The 16,826-nt window shown below is 33.1% G+C and overlaps 1 protein-coding gene across 3 annotated transcripts in view; it reads left to right on the plus strand.

Moving 5' to 3' along the window:
- The window catches only part of LOC149771287 (uncharacterized), a 181,814-nt gene that overhangs the window by 36,794 nt on the left and 128,194 nt on the right, over nucleotides 1–16,826 (plus strand). Inside the window, exon 2 of one of the 3 annotated variants that reach the window (XM_089948667.1) lies at nucleotides 10,596–10,682. The exons of the other annotated variants lie outside the window; for them this stretch is intronic. Within the exon in view, the coding sequence (XP_089804793.1) occupies nucleotides 10,603–10,682 (80 nt within the window). The 5' untranslated portion in view covers nucleotides 10,596–10,602. The remainder of the gene's footprint in view (nucleotides 1–10,595; nucleotides 10,683–16,826) is intronic. 3 annotated transcript variants of the gene reach the window in all.

Below are 16,826 nucleotides of genomic sequence, written 5' to 3' on the forward strand. Positions count from 1 at the left end.
CAAGGTATGTAGTGTGTTTGTGTGTGTGTGTGTGTGATTAGGATTTTTAACATAGCTTTAACAATTTTTCATCATATCTCTACAATGTCTGCAGTGTGGCAGTTTATAGTGATGTCTAGCACTGGGGCATCATGCCACAGACACGTAGCATGATGTCCCACCCACTCACATTATCCTGACACCAGGCTTACCAGTCCTAACACTGACCTATTAATGCTGAGCACCAAGCGAGGCAGCTGTTAGTATCATTTTTGTAAGTCTTTGGGATGACTCGGCTGGGGTTCGAACCCACAGCCTCCTGCTTCCGAGGCAGACACTCTAACCACTAGGCCACGAGGAATGTAGTAGTCACGCTACACTGTTTCAAGGTGTGTAGTAGTCACTCGACACTGTTTCAAGGTGTGTAGTAGTCACTCTACACTGTTTCAAGGTATTTAGTAGTCACTCTACCCTGTTTCAAGGTATGTAGTAGTCACTCTACACTGTTTCAAGGTATGTAGTAGTCACTCTTCACTGTTTCAAGGTATGTAGTAGTCACTCTACACTGTTTCAAGGTATTTATTAGTCACTACACTGTTTCAAGGTATGTAGTAATCACTCTACACTGTTTCAAGGTATGTAGTAGTCACTCTACACTATTTCAAGGTATGTAGTAGACACTCGACACTGTTTCAAGGTATGTAGTAGTCACTCGACAATGTTTCAAGGTATGTAGTAGTCACTCTAGACTGTTTCAAGGTATGTAGTAGTCACTCTAGACTGTTTCAAGGTATGTAGTAGTCACTCAACACTGTTTCAAGGTATGTAGTAGTCACTCGACAATGTTTCAAGGTGTGTAGTAGTCACTCTACACTATTTCAAGGTGTGTAGTAGTCACTCTACACTATTTCAAGGTATGTAGTAGTCACTCTAGACTGTTTCAAGGTATGTAGTAGTCACTCGACACTGTTTCAAGGTATGTATTAGTCACTCAACACTGTTTCAAGGTGTGTAGTAGCCACTCTGCACTGTTTCAGGGTATGTAGTGGTCACTCAACACTGTTTCAAGGTATGTAGTAGTGACTCTACAATGTTTCAAGGTATGTAGTAGTGACTCTACACTATTTCAAGGTATAGTCACTCTACACTGTTTCAAGGTGTGTAGTAGTCACTCAACAGTGCTTTAAGTGATCATTGTCTTCCCACTCCGATCCTTTGGTTTCGACCAGATCAATTGTTTTACAAAGGTATCATTTCACCCAGAGTATGTAAATTATCAATCTAGAATAACTGTTTTATTTAAAGATAAAAGTTTTGTTTTCAAATATAATGCTTTTAATTTTATTGTCCAGCCTGGACAAAACCACTATGCAAAGAACATGAAAGAATGGATCTTCTTTTCCTCACAATACAAAATCTTAATTGAAATGTAATTCACATATTGCAATACAGTCTATGTTAATGCCATCTTTGTGGTCTAAAATCAGATGATACTAAATTTGTCTGTGACCTGTATTTAAAAAAAAAATTCTTGTTAGTAATGTACTTTAACTGTTAAAACTAGGGAGTCATTGATCAAACTGTATGCTTGCATGCTGTGACTACTATTTGTATAGTGTGTCCTAGGTATGTCATTTATCTAGATCTGTCATGATTCATGCAGCCAACATTGCAATTGATAATCAGTAGGTATTATTTGAGTAATTATGTAGATAAATGGTACACAAGCTGGTAAGTGAGTAGGTCTTGCTTGAGTCATTATGTAGATAAATAGTACACAAGCTGGTAAGTCAGTAGGTATTATTTGAGACATTATGTTTATGTAGATAAATGGTACACAGGCTGGTCAATCAGTAGCTATTATTTGAATCAGTAGGCTTTAATTGTGTTTTATTTAGATGAATGGTACACAAGCTGTTAAATCAGTAGGTCTTGAGTCATTATGTAGATAAATGGTACACAAGCTGGTAAGTCAGTAGGTCTTGCTTGAGTCATTATGTAGATAAATGGTACACAAGTTGGTAATTCAATAGGTCTTGCTTGAGTCATTATGTAGATAAATGGTACACAAGTTGGTAATTCAATAGGTCTTGCTTGAGTCATTATGTAGATAAATGCTACACAAGTTGGTAAATCAATAGATCTTGCTTGAGTCATTATGTAGATAAATGGTACACAAGTTGGTAATTCAATAGGTCTTGCTTGAGTCATTATGTAGATAAATAGTACACAAGCTGGTAAGTCAGTAGGTATTATTTGAGACATTATGTTTATGTAGATAAATGGTACACAGGCTGGTCAATCAGTAGCTATTATTTGAATCAGTAGGCTTTAATTGAGTTTTATTTAGATGAATGGTACACAAGCTGTTAAATCAGTAGGTCTTGAGTCATTATGTAGATAAATGGTACACAAGTTGGTAATTCAATAGGTCTTGCTTGAGTCATTATGTAGATAAATGGTACACAAGTTGGTAATTCAATAGGTCTTGCTTGAGTCATTATGTAGATAAATGCTACACAAGTTGGTAAATCAATAGGTCTGGCTTGAGTCATTATGTAGATAAATGCTACACAAGTTGGTAATTCAATAGGTCTTGCTTGAGTCATTATGTAGATAAATGCTACACAAGTTGGTAAATCAATAGATCTTGCTTGAGTCATTATGTAGATAAATGGTACACAAGTTGGTAATTCAATAGGTCTTGCTCGAGTCATTATGTAGATAAATGGTACACAAGTTGGTAATTCAATAGGTCTTGCTTGAGTCGTTATGTAGATAAATGCTACACAAGTTGGTAAATCAATAGGTCTTGCTTGAGTCATTATGTAGATAAATAGTACACAAGCTGGTAAGTCAGTAGGTATTATTTGAGACATTATATTTATGTAGATAAATGGTACACAGGCTGGTCAATCAATAGCTATTATTTGAATCAGTAGGCTTTAATTGAGTTTTATTTAGATGAATGGTACACAAGCTGTTAAATCAGTAGGTCTTGAGTCATTATGTAGATAAATGGTACACAAGTTGGTAAATCAATAGGTCTTGCGTGAGTCATTATGTAGATAAATGGTACACAAGCTGGTAAATCAATAGATTTTGCTTGAGTCATTATGTAGATAAATGCTACGCAAGCTGGTAAATCAATAGGTCTTGCTTGAGCCATTATGTAGATAAATGGTACACTGAGACTGAAACATCGAAGAAATACAATGTATTGTACCTATGGACCTTCATTAGAACCATTCTGTATTCTTTGAGGTTCTTACAATAATCTCATCATTATGTTTCATATGTACCGTCATGTTTGAAAACCTTGCATTGATCCTGGTATGATTTCATTCATTATTATTAGGTTTTAGTTTAAGCAATATAGTTTTTTGTTCTTTTTTAATTCATGTTCACCTTTAATACTTGGATGTATCATTGATTTAATGTTTCTACATTTTATTATAACATTGCTTAATCAGTTGGATAACACATGCCTTCAACCAGGTGCAGTCATATGTGTAGTTTGCACTTGCAAAAGTTTTTTGTGCAGTTCAAAGCATATAAATATTAAAATAGGTACAAACTGAAACATTTTTTTAAAAAGTGTACCTGTATTTAAGATTGTATCAACCTCCAGGGGTTTATTGTGCAGTGTTTATAATGCTTTTAAGATAGTCTTAACAGTGACCCACATTAGGGTTAAGCCTTGTATGGAGGGATGTTCATTATAGTACAAAAATTTAGTATTTGATGCTGTAAAGTCACATTATAATTGGGTAGCAATAATAAAACAAAACTTGACCAATTTATTGGTTTCCATGACTATAGCCACATACTGAGTGACCTTATAGGCAGGGAAGATTATTTTGATAAAATACAGTACATGTAGTAGTATAGATGTGCATTAATTAAAAAAGGAGTTAACTTGATTCTGCATGTTCTGTATAGTGTGTAATGCAGATACAACTTTGAATGTAATGTGTAATGCAGATACTAATTTGAATGTAGTGTGTAATACAGATACAAGTTTGAGTGTAGTGTGTAATGCAGACTGTAATTTGAATGTAGTGTGTAATGCAGACACTAATTTGAATGTAGTGTGTAATGCAGACATGAATGTGACTGTTACTGTAATGCTGATACAAATTTGAATGTAATGTGCAATGGAGACACTAATTTGAATGCTGAATGTAATGCAGACCCTAATTAGAAGGTACTGTGTTATGCAGACTGTAATTTGATTGTAATGTGTAATGCAGACACTAATTTGAATGTAGAGTGTAATGCAGACACTGATTTGAATGTAATGTGTGATGCGGACACTAATTTGAATGTTGTGTGTAATGCAATCACTAATTTGAATGTTGTATGTAATCCAAACACTAATTTGAATGTTCTGTGTAATGCATACACTAATTTGAATGTAGTGTGCAATGCAGACACTAATTTAAATGTAGTGTGCAATGCAGACACTAATTTGAATATAGTGTGCAATGCAGACATTAATTTGAATGTAGTGTGTAATGCAGGCACTAATTTGAATGTAGTGTGTAATGCAGACACTAATTGAAATGTAGTGTGTAATGCAGACACTAATTTGAATGTAGTGTGCAATGCAGACACTAATTTGAATGTAGTGTGTAATGCAGACACTAATTTGAATGCAGTATGTAATGGAAGACATTAATTTGAAAAGGAGTGTGTAATGCAGACACTAATTTGAATGCAGTGTGTAATGCAAACACTAATTTGAATGTAATGTGTAATGGAAGACTCTAATTTGAATGTAGTGTGTAATGCAGACACTAATTTGAATGTAGTATATAATGGAAGACATTAATTTGAATGGAGTGTGTAATGCAAACACTAATTTGAATGCATTTTGTAATGTAGACACTAATTTGAATGTAGTTTGTAATGTAGAAACTAATTTGAATGTTTTGTTGTATGCAAACACTAATTTGAATGTAGTTTGTAATGCAGACACTACTTTGAATGTAGTGTGTAATGAAAACACTAATTAGAATGTAGTGTATAATGCAAACACTAATTAGAATACAGTGTGTAATGCAGAAACTAAAATCATTTTTTTCATCTCTTTATTATGAAGCCTGACAGTTTATGAAAAAATAATCTCTTGTTTTGTGTGTGTGTGTGTGTATACTAGCCATCAAGTGCTTCCTGGCCAGAATGTAAATGCAAAATAATACTGGTTGGTGATTAGGTGTGATGTGATGTGATTTTGATTTTTAATGTAGCTTTAACAATTTTTCAGTCATATTGCTATGATGTCTGCAATGTGGCAGTTTATAGTGATGTCTAGCACTGGGGCATCATGCTGCAGACATGTAGCATGCTGTCCCACTCAGTCACATTATTCTGACACCAGGCCAACCAGTCCTAACACTGACCTCTTAATGCTGAGCGCCAAGCAAAGGCAGCTGTCAGTACCATTTTTGTAAGTCTTTGATTTGACTCGGTTGGGGATCGAACCCACAGTTGGTGATTAGGAGTTTTTCACCTGATAATTTGACTCAGTCTCTTCATGGTCGTTATTAATATACAGATTTCTTTGCTGAACACATCAGCTGGTATAGTATTGCCAAAGATTTGAATCATAAATTTCTCATTTATATGTACAAAATTTGAAAAATTAAAAAGAAAAATATCTTTCTTTTCTTAAAAGTCATTTCCTTGAATCAACAGATTATTTTTGGAATCCATGTTAATGTTTGTGGTTGTGTAATTGTTTGTGCAAAATAGAACTTCGTGGGAAAGGGTACACTAAGTCTGTTGTACATTTGCATTTGTATTAAATGTCTGGTATCCTCAAAATCATGGGAACGTTAAACACTGTATAGTTTTGCACAGGTGAAGGAATTAAATTCTGTGAGCTTTGATTGATTGATTGGTGTGTAATAGTACATCAACACATTATAGGTTATGTCGTGCAACTGTAAAGTGCCTTTACCAGAGACACACAGGAGTGGTTGATTTACATTAATAAAATGCAGGAAGTCCTTCCAGGTGCTCGTAATTATGGGTCTGTTCCAATTTTTATCACAAATATTGTATGGACATATAATTTTCCTTTGATCTTTTCATGGATTTATTTCTGTCATCTTAATAGTAACCTCATTAGTTTGTGCCATAATAAAAGACCAATGAAAATATTTAGTGTTAGATTTCATATCAGTAATAATGTGGTTATTTTGAAGGTCAGAGTCTTGACTGCATTTTTAGAAGTGTTAAAATTTGTATCAATTACTACAATTAAGGACAAAAGATAATTGCCCTGTTATAAAGTTTAGTCGTTATGTTCTATTAACCCAGTTCGTTTCTGGTGCCTGATTGGTTAGATTCATGGATTACTCCACTAATGGAAATGAACATTTATAACTTATGATGAATTGCCAAACTTTTCAAAGGTTTTTTTCTTTTTTGTTTTTATTTTGAATATTACAGGAAAAGAATCACAGAAAACTATCTTTTTCCTAGTTGTAATCTCATGAGATGAAGTCCAGACATTTTGTCAGGTTATACCCAGAAAAGTGTTGTTCCATAATTGCAGATAACCAAAAGAAGAAAAATGACCCCAAAAGGAACAAATAATGGAACAAATGAAATAAGGAATGGGATACTAATAATTGCTGCTATTTACACTCGTGTAAACTCTGTGTTCAAATCAAGTTCATCACACTTTAGGAGAGATTCTAACCTGATTTATGGTTTACAGACAAATTTTGAAGATAGGAATATTGCAATATACTGTCATGGTGAATGTACAGATTTTGCAGTTTCATTTCCTTCACATTTCTGGTATAAAATCTGCATTCAAATGAAACAACAGTAGTTGAATGTATGAAAGTAAATTTTTCTTTCCGGTAGTGGATTAGTTTTTAAGTAAAGAAAACATGAAAAGATCTTCGAGGGTAAACAGGGTAAAGATGAGTAATTTTCATACAAATGGGAAACTTGAGTCACATTTACTGAATCTCATTGACACATAGGCAATTGGATACAAACAAATGGAACCAGTCTAGAAGGAGTTTTCATACATTTACCAGTTTTTCCATAATCTTTGTTCATTAGATCGTATTTCTGGTCAGAGAAAGACTTGCATCATTGGTGCTATGTGAAACCCCTCATGAACTTGTTAATTCTGGTCACTTAACCAGCTCTAAATAATTATTAGTCATATCTAGGTGTATGTGTGTGTGACATATTTTGGATTTTTAACATGGCTTTTAAAAAAATTCTCTCATATCACTACAGTGTGGCAGTTTATTTTTATAATGTGGTATCTAGCCCTGTAGCATCTTGCTGCAGACATGTATTACCCCACCCCCCATTGCAGTATCCTGACACTAGGCTGATCAGTCTTAATATTGACCTCTTAATGCTGAGCGCCTAGCAAGGCAAATATTAGTACCATTTCTCTGAGTCTTTGGTATGATTCAGATGGGGTTCGAACCCATGACCGCTTGCATCTGAAATGGATGCTCTAATCACTAGGCCACTGGAGTGGTCATAACTAGGTAACAGTTAACATTGATTTTTCAATGTTTGCTATTTAAATAACATTCTGATAATATTTGTTAGTTATTTAGGATTCATTCCTTTGTTTTTTTTGAAAAACATTTATGGTAACTGAAGGATGGTTGAGAAAATATATAATCATAATGACAATCTACCCATCGATAACGATTTTTGAACTTGGGAACTTGGGTAAATTCAGTCAATCATTGGGGTGGGGGTGTGCATAAATTATATGTTAATTTTGCATAATGCATGGTGCCATTTATTACAAAGTATTGATAGTTGCACTCCAAATTATCAGTTTATCAAATCCTTTTGTAATTTTACCAATAATGCTCAAAATTTTCTTTATTTAGGAATACTTTTGATAAAAATGCCAAAGACTTAATGTACCTGCCATGTGATTACTCTTTACCCACTGTCACAGTGACTTTGTGTACGTGATATTCAGTCCCCTTGATTTTCATGATGCCCTAAGGTTACTTAGAACATAAAATAACCAGCAAGTGAAAGATGAGTCACCTATTTTTTTTTACTGTTTTCTGTTGGAGTCCTGAAATCAAGAGGTATCCTGCCATTCAGTTGATAAATTTATGTCACACATATTTAGAATGCCTCTAACATTGATCCTTACAAATCAGAACTTCATTACGCACATATACAGGGAACAATAACAAAGGTTAATTGTTTGCAAGGCCAACATAAACCAAAATAGTACATGTAATGTTATAGCTCATTGAATAGTCAAGGTCAGCTTTTGTGGTGGGGTGGGGAAAATTGTTGTTTTTTTTTCTTTCTATAAGTTGTATTCTGATCATTTGTATTCAGATGACCATCTGGCGATTGGCATGCATACAGGTCAATTTGGATAGCAATTAATGGCGGCCATAATTTACCATATTGCCTGAATTTGTTAGGTGATCTGAATAATAGCAGTCTTTGTTATTTAATTCCAACAAACATTATTACCACTCCACTGATCTTTTTCTTCTGAATCTGCTGAATGTTAATTGACAACAGAGCCTACAACAAATCCAGCTGGAATTTTTTAAAATGATTTTGGTGTGTAAGGAAAGCACTAAGTTAGACCTGAGCGTTATTACCAGAGATTAAATATTAAATATATCGCTAATCATGATGGTGAAATGGCTAATATGCTCAGTGAAATGTTTTGGAAGTATTGTTTGTTGTTGGCTGAAAATTATCAGTAAGACAAATAGCATAGACCCTAGCCTTTCATTGCATGATGTGTAGGTAATGTAGGATGTACATTGTTGACAGGAAATCATCAGTAAGACAAATAGCATAGACCCCTGAGGCCTGACCCTGGATTTGTGGAGCAAGAAACTATAGTTCAAATTCAAAACTCTAAATTCAAATATGATGCTAAAGGTACATCTGCAATGCAGTTTTGGCAGTCTAATAGGGGTAACCATGCTAAGAAAAGAACTGAAAGTTTTGTGATTATTGCTTTTTTCTGACTAACATTATAAACTGTCAAAGTTTTGGGACTTTGAATTTGAGGTTGTTCTTGTTGATTGTGTTTGAACAATACAGGGCTTGGAGAACATGAAACACTGAGCCCTGAGTCTAAGACTGATTTTCTACCATCAACCAAACTGAAATGAGCTTTCAAAAGTAACACCATTTGTGACTGGCTGAATTTTTTGTCTCAAACTCAGGTTCAAGAGTTCTGTCCAAAAACTGAGACAATCTATATTTTATATTGTTACGAGTTTCAAATAACATAACTTTCAGATTTGTCTCCATTTGAGTAATTCTTCTAAATTGCCATATTTCATAGAACTTGATGCACTAAAAGCATCACGTCTGATCAATGCCATATTCAGGCCTTCCTGGGCCAAAAGCACTGAAAAAATTATGTTGCCCAACCCAATGTAAAATTAACAAAAATAACAATATTAAAAGCTAAAAAGGTGTGAAAATACCAGTGTTGCCATCATTCCAAATCAAAATACTCGTACATGCAGATCAAAATGGTCATATATATGTCGTTCAGTTTTATCATCAACAATTAATTTGAATTTTTTCTGATGCCCCTGTTCTTAGCTGGTGCCCCAAGCCAGTGTTTAGTGTGCTTAATGGATAATCCAGCACTTCATCTGATTTTGGGAGTTTGGACTAGTGCCCAAGTTTCATGCCCAAAAGTTTTTGAGATTATAGATTGCCAGACCTGCTGTTAATTTTACTGTATTTATTCAATAATAAGCCCCCCTCTTTTTCTGACAAGTTTATTAGGCTGTCACCCTCCCCAGTCTTATCGTGGTGGAAATATTTTATTGGGTGCCGTTTTTAAAAGGGCTTACATGGTACGTGTCAATGAAAAATGTCTGAATTCCTTACAAAGTAGAGGATCACACATGGTACATTTGAATGAAAAATGTCAGAACTCCTAACAAGGTAGTGGATCATACATGGTACATTTGAATGAAAAATGTCAGAACTCCTAACAAGGTAGTGGATCATACATGGTACATTTGAATTAAAATTGTCTGAATCTGAATTCCTAACAAGGTAGTGGATCATACATGGTACATTTCAATAAAAAACATATGAATTCCTAAAAAAAAGAGGTAGTGGATCATGCATGGTACATTTCCATGAAAAATGTCTGCATTTTAAAACTCCTAACAAGGTACTTGAACATTCAAGGTAAATTTCAATTTAAAATGTCTGTATTTGTAAATTCCTGGCAAGTTACTTGAACATGCATGGTACATTTGGAATGAAAAATATCTGTTGTTTTAAATTCCTAACAAGGTAATGGCTCATACATTGTACATTTAAATGAAAACTGTCTGTATTTTCCAACTCCTAATGCCTTAGAATACACATTATATTCAATGAAAGATGTGTGCATTTTCAAACTCTAAACATATTGGGGAATTATATGCATCATTCTGTTTGAAGAAAATTATGTGGTGGTGCTTGAATTTGAATGGTGTATACAATCTAGCTACCTTTAAAAGATCAATATCTTTGCCTTCATATTTACTTCTTATGTAGGTGTCGAGCTGAAATTAATCAAAGTCACAAGTGTCATTGACTTTTCGTTACTTCAGCAGGTAGATGGATATCCCCATTGCATCAAAGGATGTTTTGAATGTAGTTTCAACACCTGGGCATAATATGCAGTTATCTATTCAGAGGTAAGGATAGAGAACTTGCTGTATTTGTAACATAATCAGAAATCATTTGAACTGAATGTTTTATTTCAGCCAAGTCTTTGAGTTTTAAAAGAATGTTATAATTGATTGTATCAGTCATTTTACACATTGCATACAAATTAAAGGGGTCATCAGACTTGCTGTTCTAGACTAAATGATGTATAGTGAAAAAGTGATTACATGATTATAATATTAGTTTGGAAAATTCATTAAATTGAAGAAATTAAAAGATTGGTTTCACTTAATTTATTGACATAATTTACTGAAGAAATTTTGGATTAGGAGCTTTAGATTTCACATGTCTCATATTTCCCTTTTTTTAAAATGTCTGTTTCTATACAATTTACATATTTATGATTGGATCTTAACCATGAAAATTGAAAAGACTCATTCATTTGATTTTGGTCATGTATGTGCAATGTACAAAATGCATTGATGAAATAATGCACATAATTCTACTTTCTTGAATTGAATGTATGTATAATTAATGTAGGACATAAAGGACTATGATATATTTTCATTACCAGTGGCTGTTCGTCTTTGTCGTTTACATTTCTTGTATTGACATGCAGTTTACCTGAATTTTGTATTTAAGGGTACCACTTAAGTAATTGCTGACTTAATAGTTGTCATTGACTAATCACTATCCAATGAGCAGCAGTACAGTTGAAATGTGTGCTTGTGCATGGTTGCAGTAGGATATCAGTGATATGTGCTGTGTTAACAAGGCTTTTAATATTAAATACACATTGAATACACAGTGCCCCTTAGAGTGGATCTTGATAAGTCTAATGTGTGTATAATGCTTTCATGTCCTTCAGGTATTTGATCAAGATAAGTGAGGCTATGCAATCAATCCCAACAGTTAGTACCATATGAATCCTAATGGGTGATTTAGGCTATGTAACCAAATCTAACTGTTAGTACCATATATATCCTAATGGGTGATTTAGGCCATGCAACCAAATCTAACAGTTAGTACCATATATATCCTAATGGGTGATTGAGGCCATGCAACCAATCCTTACAGTTAGTACCATATATAACATAATGGGTGATTGACGCCATGCAACTAAATCTAACAGTTAGTACCATATATATCCCAATGGGTGATTGAGGCCATGCAATAAATCTAACAGTTAGTACCATATATATCCTAATGGGTGATTGAGGCCATGCAACCAATCTTTATAGTTAGTACCATATATATCCTAATGAATAAGTGAAGTTATACAACAATTCCTAACAGTTAGTACCATATATATCCTAATGAACATGTGAGGCTATGCAACCATTCCTAACTGTACCATTTATATCCTATTGGAAAAGAGAGGCTATGCAACCAATCCTTACAGTTAGTACCATGTACATCCAAATGGATATTTAAACTTATTTTCTTAACAGTTACTGTATATAAATTACCAGTCACTCATCCTCTCATAATCTGTAATTTCGCTAACACTTAGGAGATCTTGCTAAATACACATTTCTTGCCAAAATTCAACCTGACCAGAAATACATGCATACACTGCCATTTTAACCTTCATGTTCCTTCAGCTGCTTTAATACTTCTGTGTAATGCATTCTTATACTTGTAATTCCTGTAACTTAAAAAATTAAAGACCGGTCAGCTGCATCATTGAAATAAAAATTACAAATATTGAATTATGTGTAGTGTTATAGTTAAATAATTTGTATGTTTGTAAGTAATTTAGTTGAATTTGTTTTAGTTTTGATGGTTTTTGTAATTTGTGGTTCTGAAATTAAGAACTGTATGAAGGAATTACATTATGCTGATTGAGATTAAACTCCAAACTGTGTATTGAAAGATTAAAATCCAAACTGTGTATTGAAAGATTAAAATCCAAACTGTGTATTGAAAGATTAAAACCCAAACAGTGTATTGAAAGATTAAAATCCAAACTGTGTATTGAAAGATCAAAATCCAAACTGTGTATTGAAAGATCAAAATCCAAACTGTGTATTGAAAGATTAAAATCCAAACTGTGTATTGAAAGATCAAAATCCAAACTGTGTATTGAAAGATTAAAATCCAAACTGTGCATTGAAAGATCAAAATCCAAACTGTGTATTGAAATATTAAAATCCAAACTGTGTATTGATTGAGATTACAATCCAAACTGTGTATTGAAAGATTAAATCCAAACTGTGTATTGAAAGATCAAAATCCAAACTGTGTATTGAAAGATTAAAATCCAAACTGTGTATTGAAAGATCAAAATCCAAACTGTGTATTGAAAGATTAAAATCCAAACTGTGTATTGAAAGATCAAAATCCAAACTGTGTATTGAAATATTAAAATCCAAACTGTGTATTGACTGAGATTAAAATTCAAACTGTGTATTGATTGAAAGATTAAAATCCAAACTGTGTATTGAAAGATTAAAATCCAAACTGTGTATTGATTGAAAGATTAAAATCCAAACTGTGTATTGAAAGATTAAAATCCAAACTGTGTATTGAAAGATCAAAATCCAAACTGTGTATTGAAAGATTAAAATCCAAACTGTGTATTGAAAGATTAAAATCCAAACTGTGTATTGATTGAAAGATTAAAATCCAAACTGTGTATTGAAAGATTAAAATCCAAACTGTGTATTGAAAGATTAAAATCCAAACTGTGTATTGATTGAAAGATTAAAATCCAAACTGTGTATTGAAAGATTAAAATCCAAACTGTGTATTGATTGAAAGATTAAAATCCAAACTGTGTATTGAAAGATCAAAATCCAAACTGTGTATTGAAAGATTAAAATCCAAACTGTGTATTGAAAGATTAAAATCCAAACTGTGTATTGAAAGATTAAAATCCAAACTGTGTATTGAAAGATTAAAATCCAAACTGTGTATTGAAAGATCAAAATCCAAACTGTGTATTGAAAGATTAAAATCCAAACTGTGTATTGAAATATTAAAATCCAAACTGTGTATTGAAAGATTAAAATCTAAACTGTGTATTGAAAGATCAAAATCCAAACTGTGTATTGAAATATTAAAATCCAAACTGTGTATTGATTGAGATTACAATCCAAACTGTGTATTGAAAGATTAAATCCAAACTGTGTATTGAAAGATCAAAATCCAAACTGTGTATTGAAAGATTAAAATCCAAACTGTGTATTGAAAGATCAAAATCCAAACTGTGTATTGAAAGGTTAAAATCCAAACTGTGTATTGAAAGATCAAAATCCAAACTGTGTATTGAAATATTAAAATCCAAACTGTGTATTGATTGAGATTACAATCCAAACTGTGTATTGAAAGATTAAATCCAAACTGTGTATTGAAAGATCAAAATCCAAACTGTGTATTGAAAGATTAAAATCCAAACTGTGTATTGAAAGATCAAAATCCAAACTGTGTATTGAAAGATTAAAATCCAAACTGTGTATTGAAAGATCAAAATCCAAACTGTGTATTGAAATATTAAAATCCAAACTGTGTATTGACTGAGATTAAAATTCAAACTGTGTATTGATTGAAAGATTAAAATCCAAACTGTGTATTGAAAGATTAAAATCCAAACTGTGTATTGATTGAAAGATTAAAATCCAAACTGTGTATTGAAAGATTAAAATCCAAACTGTGTATTGAAAGATCAAAATCCAAACTGTGTATTGAAAGATTAAAATCCAAACTGTGTATTGAAAGATTAAAATCCAAACTGTGTATTGATTGAAAGATTAAAATCCAAACTGTGTATTGAAAGATTAAAATCCAAACTGTGTATTGATTGAAAGATTAAAATCCAAACTGTGTATTGAAAGATCAAAATCCAAACTGTGTATTGAAAGATTAAAATCCAAACTGTGTATTGAAAGATTAAAATCCAAACTGTGTATTGATTGAAAGATTAAAATCCAAACTGTGTATTGAAAGATTAAAATCCAAACTGTGTATTGATTGAAAGATTAAAATCCAAACTGTGTATTGAAAGATCAAAATCCAAACTGTGTATTGAAAGATTAAAATCCAAACTGTGTATTGAAAGATTAAAATCCAAACTGTGTATTGAAAGATTAAAATCCAAACTGTGTATTGAAAGATTAAAATCCAAACTGTGTATTGAAAGATCAAAATCCAAACTGTGTATTGAAAGATTAAAATCCAAACTGTGTATTGAAATATTAAAATCCAAACTGTGTATTGAAAGATTAAAATCTAAACTGTGTATTGAAAGATCAAAATCCAAACTGTGTATTGAAATATTAAAATCCAAACTGTGTATTGATTGAGATTACAATCCAAACTGTGTATTGAAAGATTAAATCCAAACTGTGTATTGAAAGATCAAAATCCAAACTGTGTATTGAAAGATTAAAATCCAAACTGTGTATTGAAAGATCAAAATCCAAACTGTGTATTGAAAGATTAAAATCTAAACTGTGTATTGATTGAAAGATTAAAACTGCTTTTAGGTCTACTCATTACATAAGCTTAAAACAAATGAAATTTATTCCAATTAATGTTGGTTGCTCCTTTATTTGAAATGTCTGAGATGTTTTTTGTAATAAAAATGCAGAGGATATGGCATGAGGTTGCAAAAGACCAAATACCTTGTACACTCACACAGAATAGGATTTAAGTGCAAAGTCCAGATCAGTCATCACGTCATGTACCAGTAGACATCACATCATTTGTCAGTAGTCATCACATAATATACCAGCAGTCACCACATAGTGTACAAGCAGTCATCACATAGTGTACAAGCAGTCATCACATCATGTACCAGTAGTCATCACATAATTTGCCAGTGGTCATCACATAATTTGCCAGTAGTGATCACATAATTTGTCAGTAGTCATCACATAGGATGCCAGCAGTCATCACATAGTGTACAAGCAGTCATCACAGTGTACAAGCAGTCATCACATAGTATACCAGCAGTCACCACATAGTGTACCAGCAGTCACCACATAGTGTACAAGCAGTCATCACATCATGTACCAGTAGTCATCACATAATTTGCCAGTAGTCATCACATAATTTGTCAGTAGTCATCACATAGTATACCAGCAGTCACCACAGTGTACAAGCAGTCATCACATAGTATACCAGCAGTCACCACATAGTATACCAGCAGTCACCACATAGTGTACAAGCAGTCATCACATCATGTGCCAGTAGTCATCACATAATTTGCCAGTAGTCATCACATAATTTGCCAGTAGTCATCACATAGTATACCAGCAGTCATCATATAGTGTACCAGCAGTCATCACATAGTATACCAACAGTCATGAAATAATGTAACAGCAGTCATCCATAATGTACCTGCATATCTAGGTCTTTGCATTTTTGCTAGGACTGTTCACTGGAACAAAACAACATACTGGTAGATCCTGATCTGTTAGCTTTTTATGCAGCGGCAGAACAAGGTCTATGTTATTTGCAATTGGATCAAACTTATACTTGAGTATATATGGTAATAATGTACATGCAAACATTACAATGCACAGACTCTCTGAAGTTGGCATACGTCTTAAATTATAACTACACTGGCTTTCAGTTTTTGGATCAGTGATATAGAACATTAATCCTAACTTTTTTCCCACTTGCCTTTGCATAAGGATCCTGGATATGGGTAATCTTTAAACTCCAACAGAGCAAAGATAAGGGTAACATTGGTGATTAGCTTTAATTTTAAGGGACACATAGATAAGACTATACTCGTTACATTGTTGTTTTGTGATTTTTTTAGCATCATTCTTTTTGTCATAGCATGACATTGGCATCCCTATTTTCATCAGTGGTATACTCTTCAGTGCTACTTTTTTGCAGTTAGTTTAGTCTCTTTGACACTGTTGTCCATCTTGTCATGAAAATTGATGTGTTGATTTGGAGACTACTCTTGACCCCTTGAAGAATATTTTTGACCACTTTTACAAAGTAGGTCACAATGGCCTATTGTGCATTAACCAGGGATTGCACTAAGCTTTTGCATATACTTGGGTTTCTTTCCCAATGTTATATATACTGTCAAGAAACTTGATGAGTACGAGTACTATATATACATCTTGAAGGATAAAAGCTTGGCAAGGTCAAAAGGTAAGTCACAGTTACCTTCTGGTTTGCTCTTATAACTTTGCAAGACTTTTAATTCA

This window comes from Sinohyriopsis cumingii, unplaced genomic scaffold, assembly GCF_028554795.1.
Source record: "Sinohyriopsis cumingii isolate HCF-2022 unplaced genomic scaffold, ASM2855479v2 utg001994l, whole genome shotgun sequence".
Classification (NCBI taxonomy): domain Eukaryota; kingdom Metazoa; phylum Mollusca; class Bivalvia; order Unionida; family Unionidae; genus Sinohyriopsis; species Sinohyriopsis cumingii.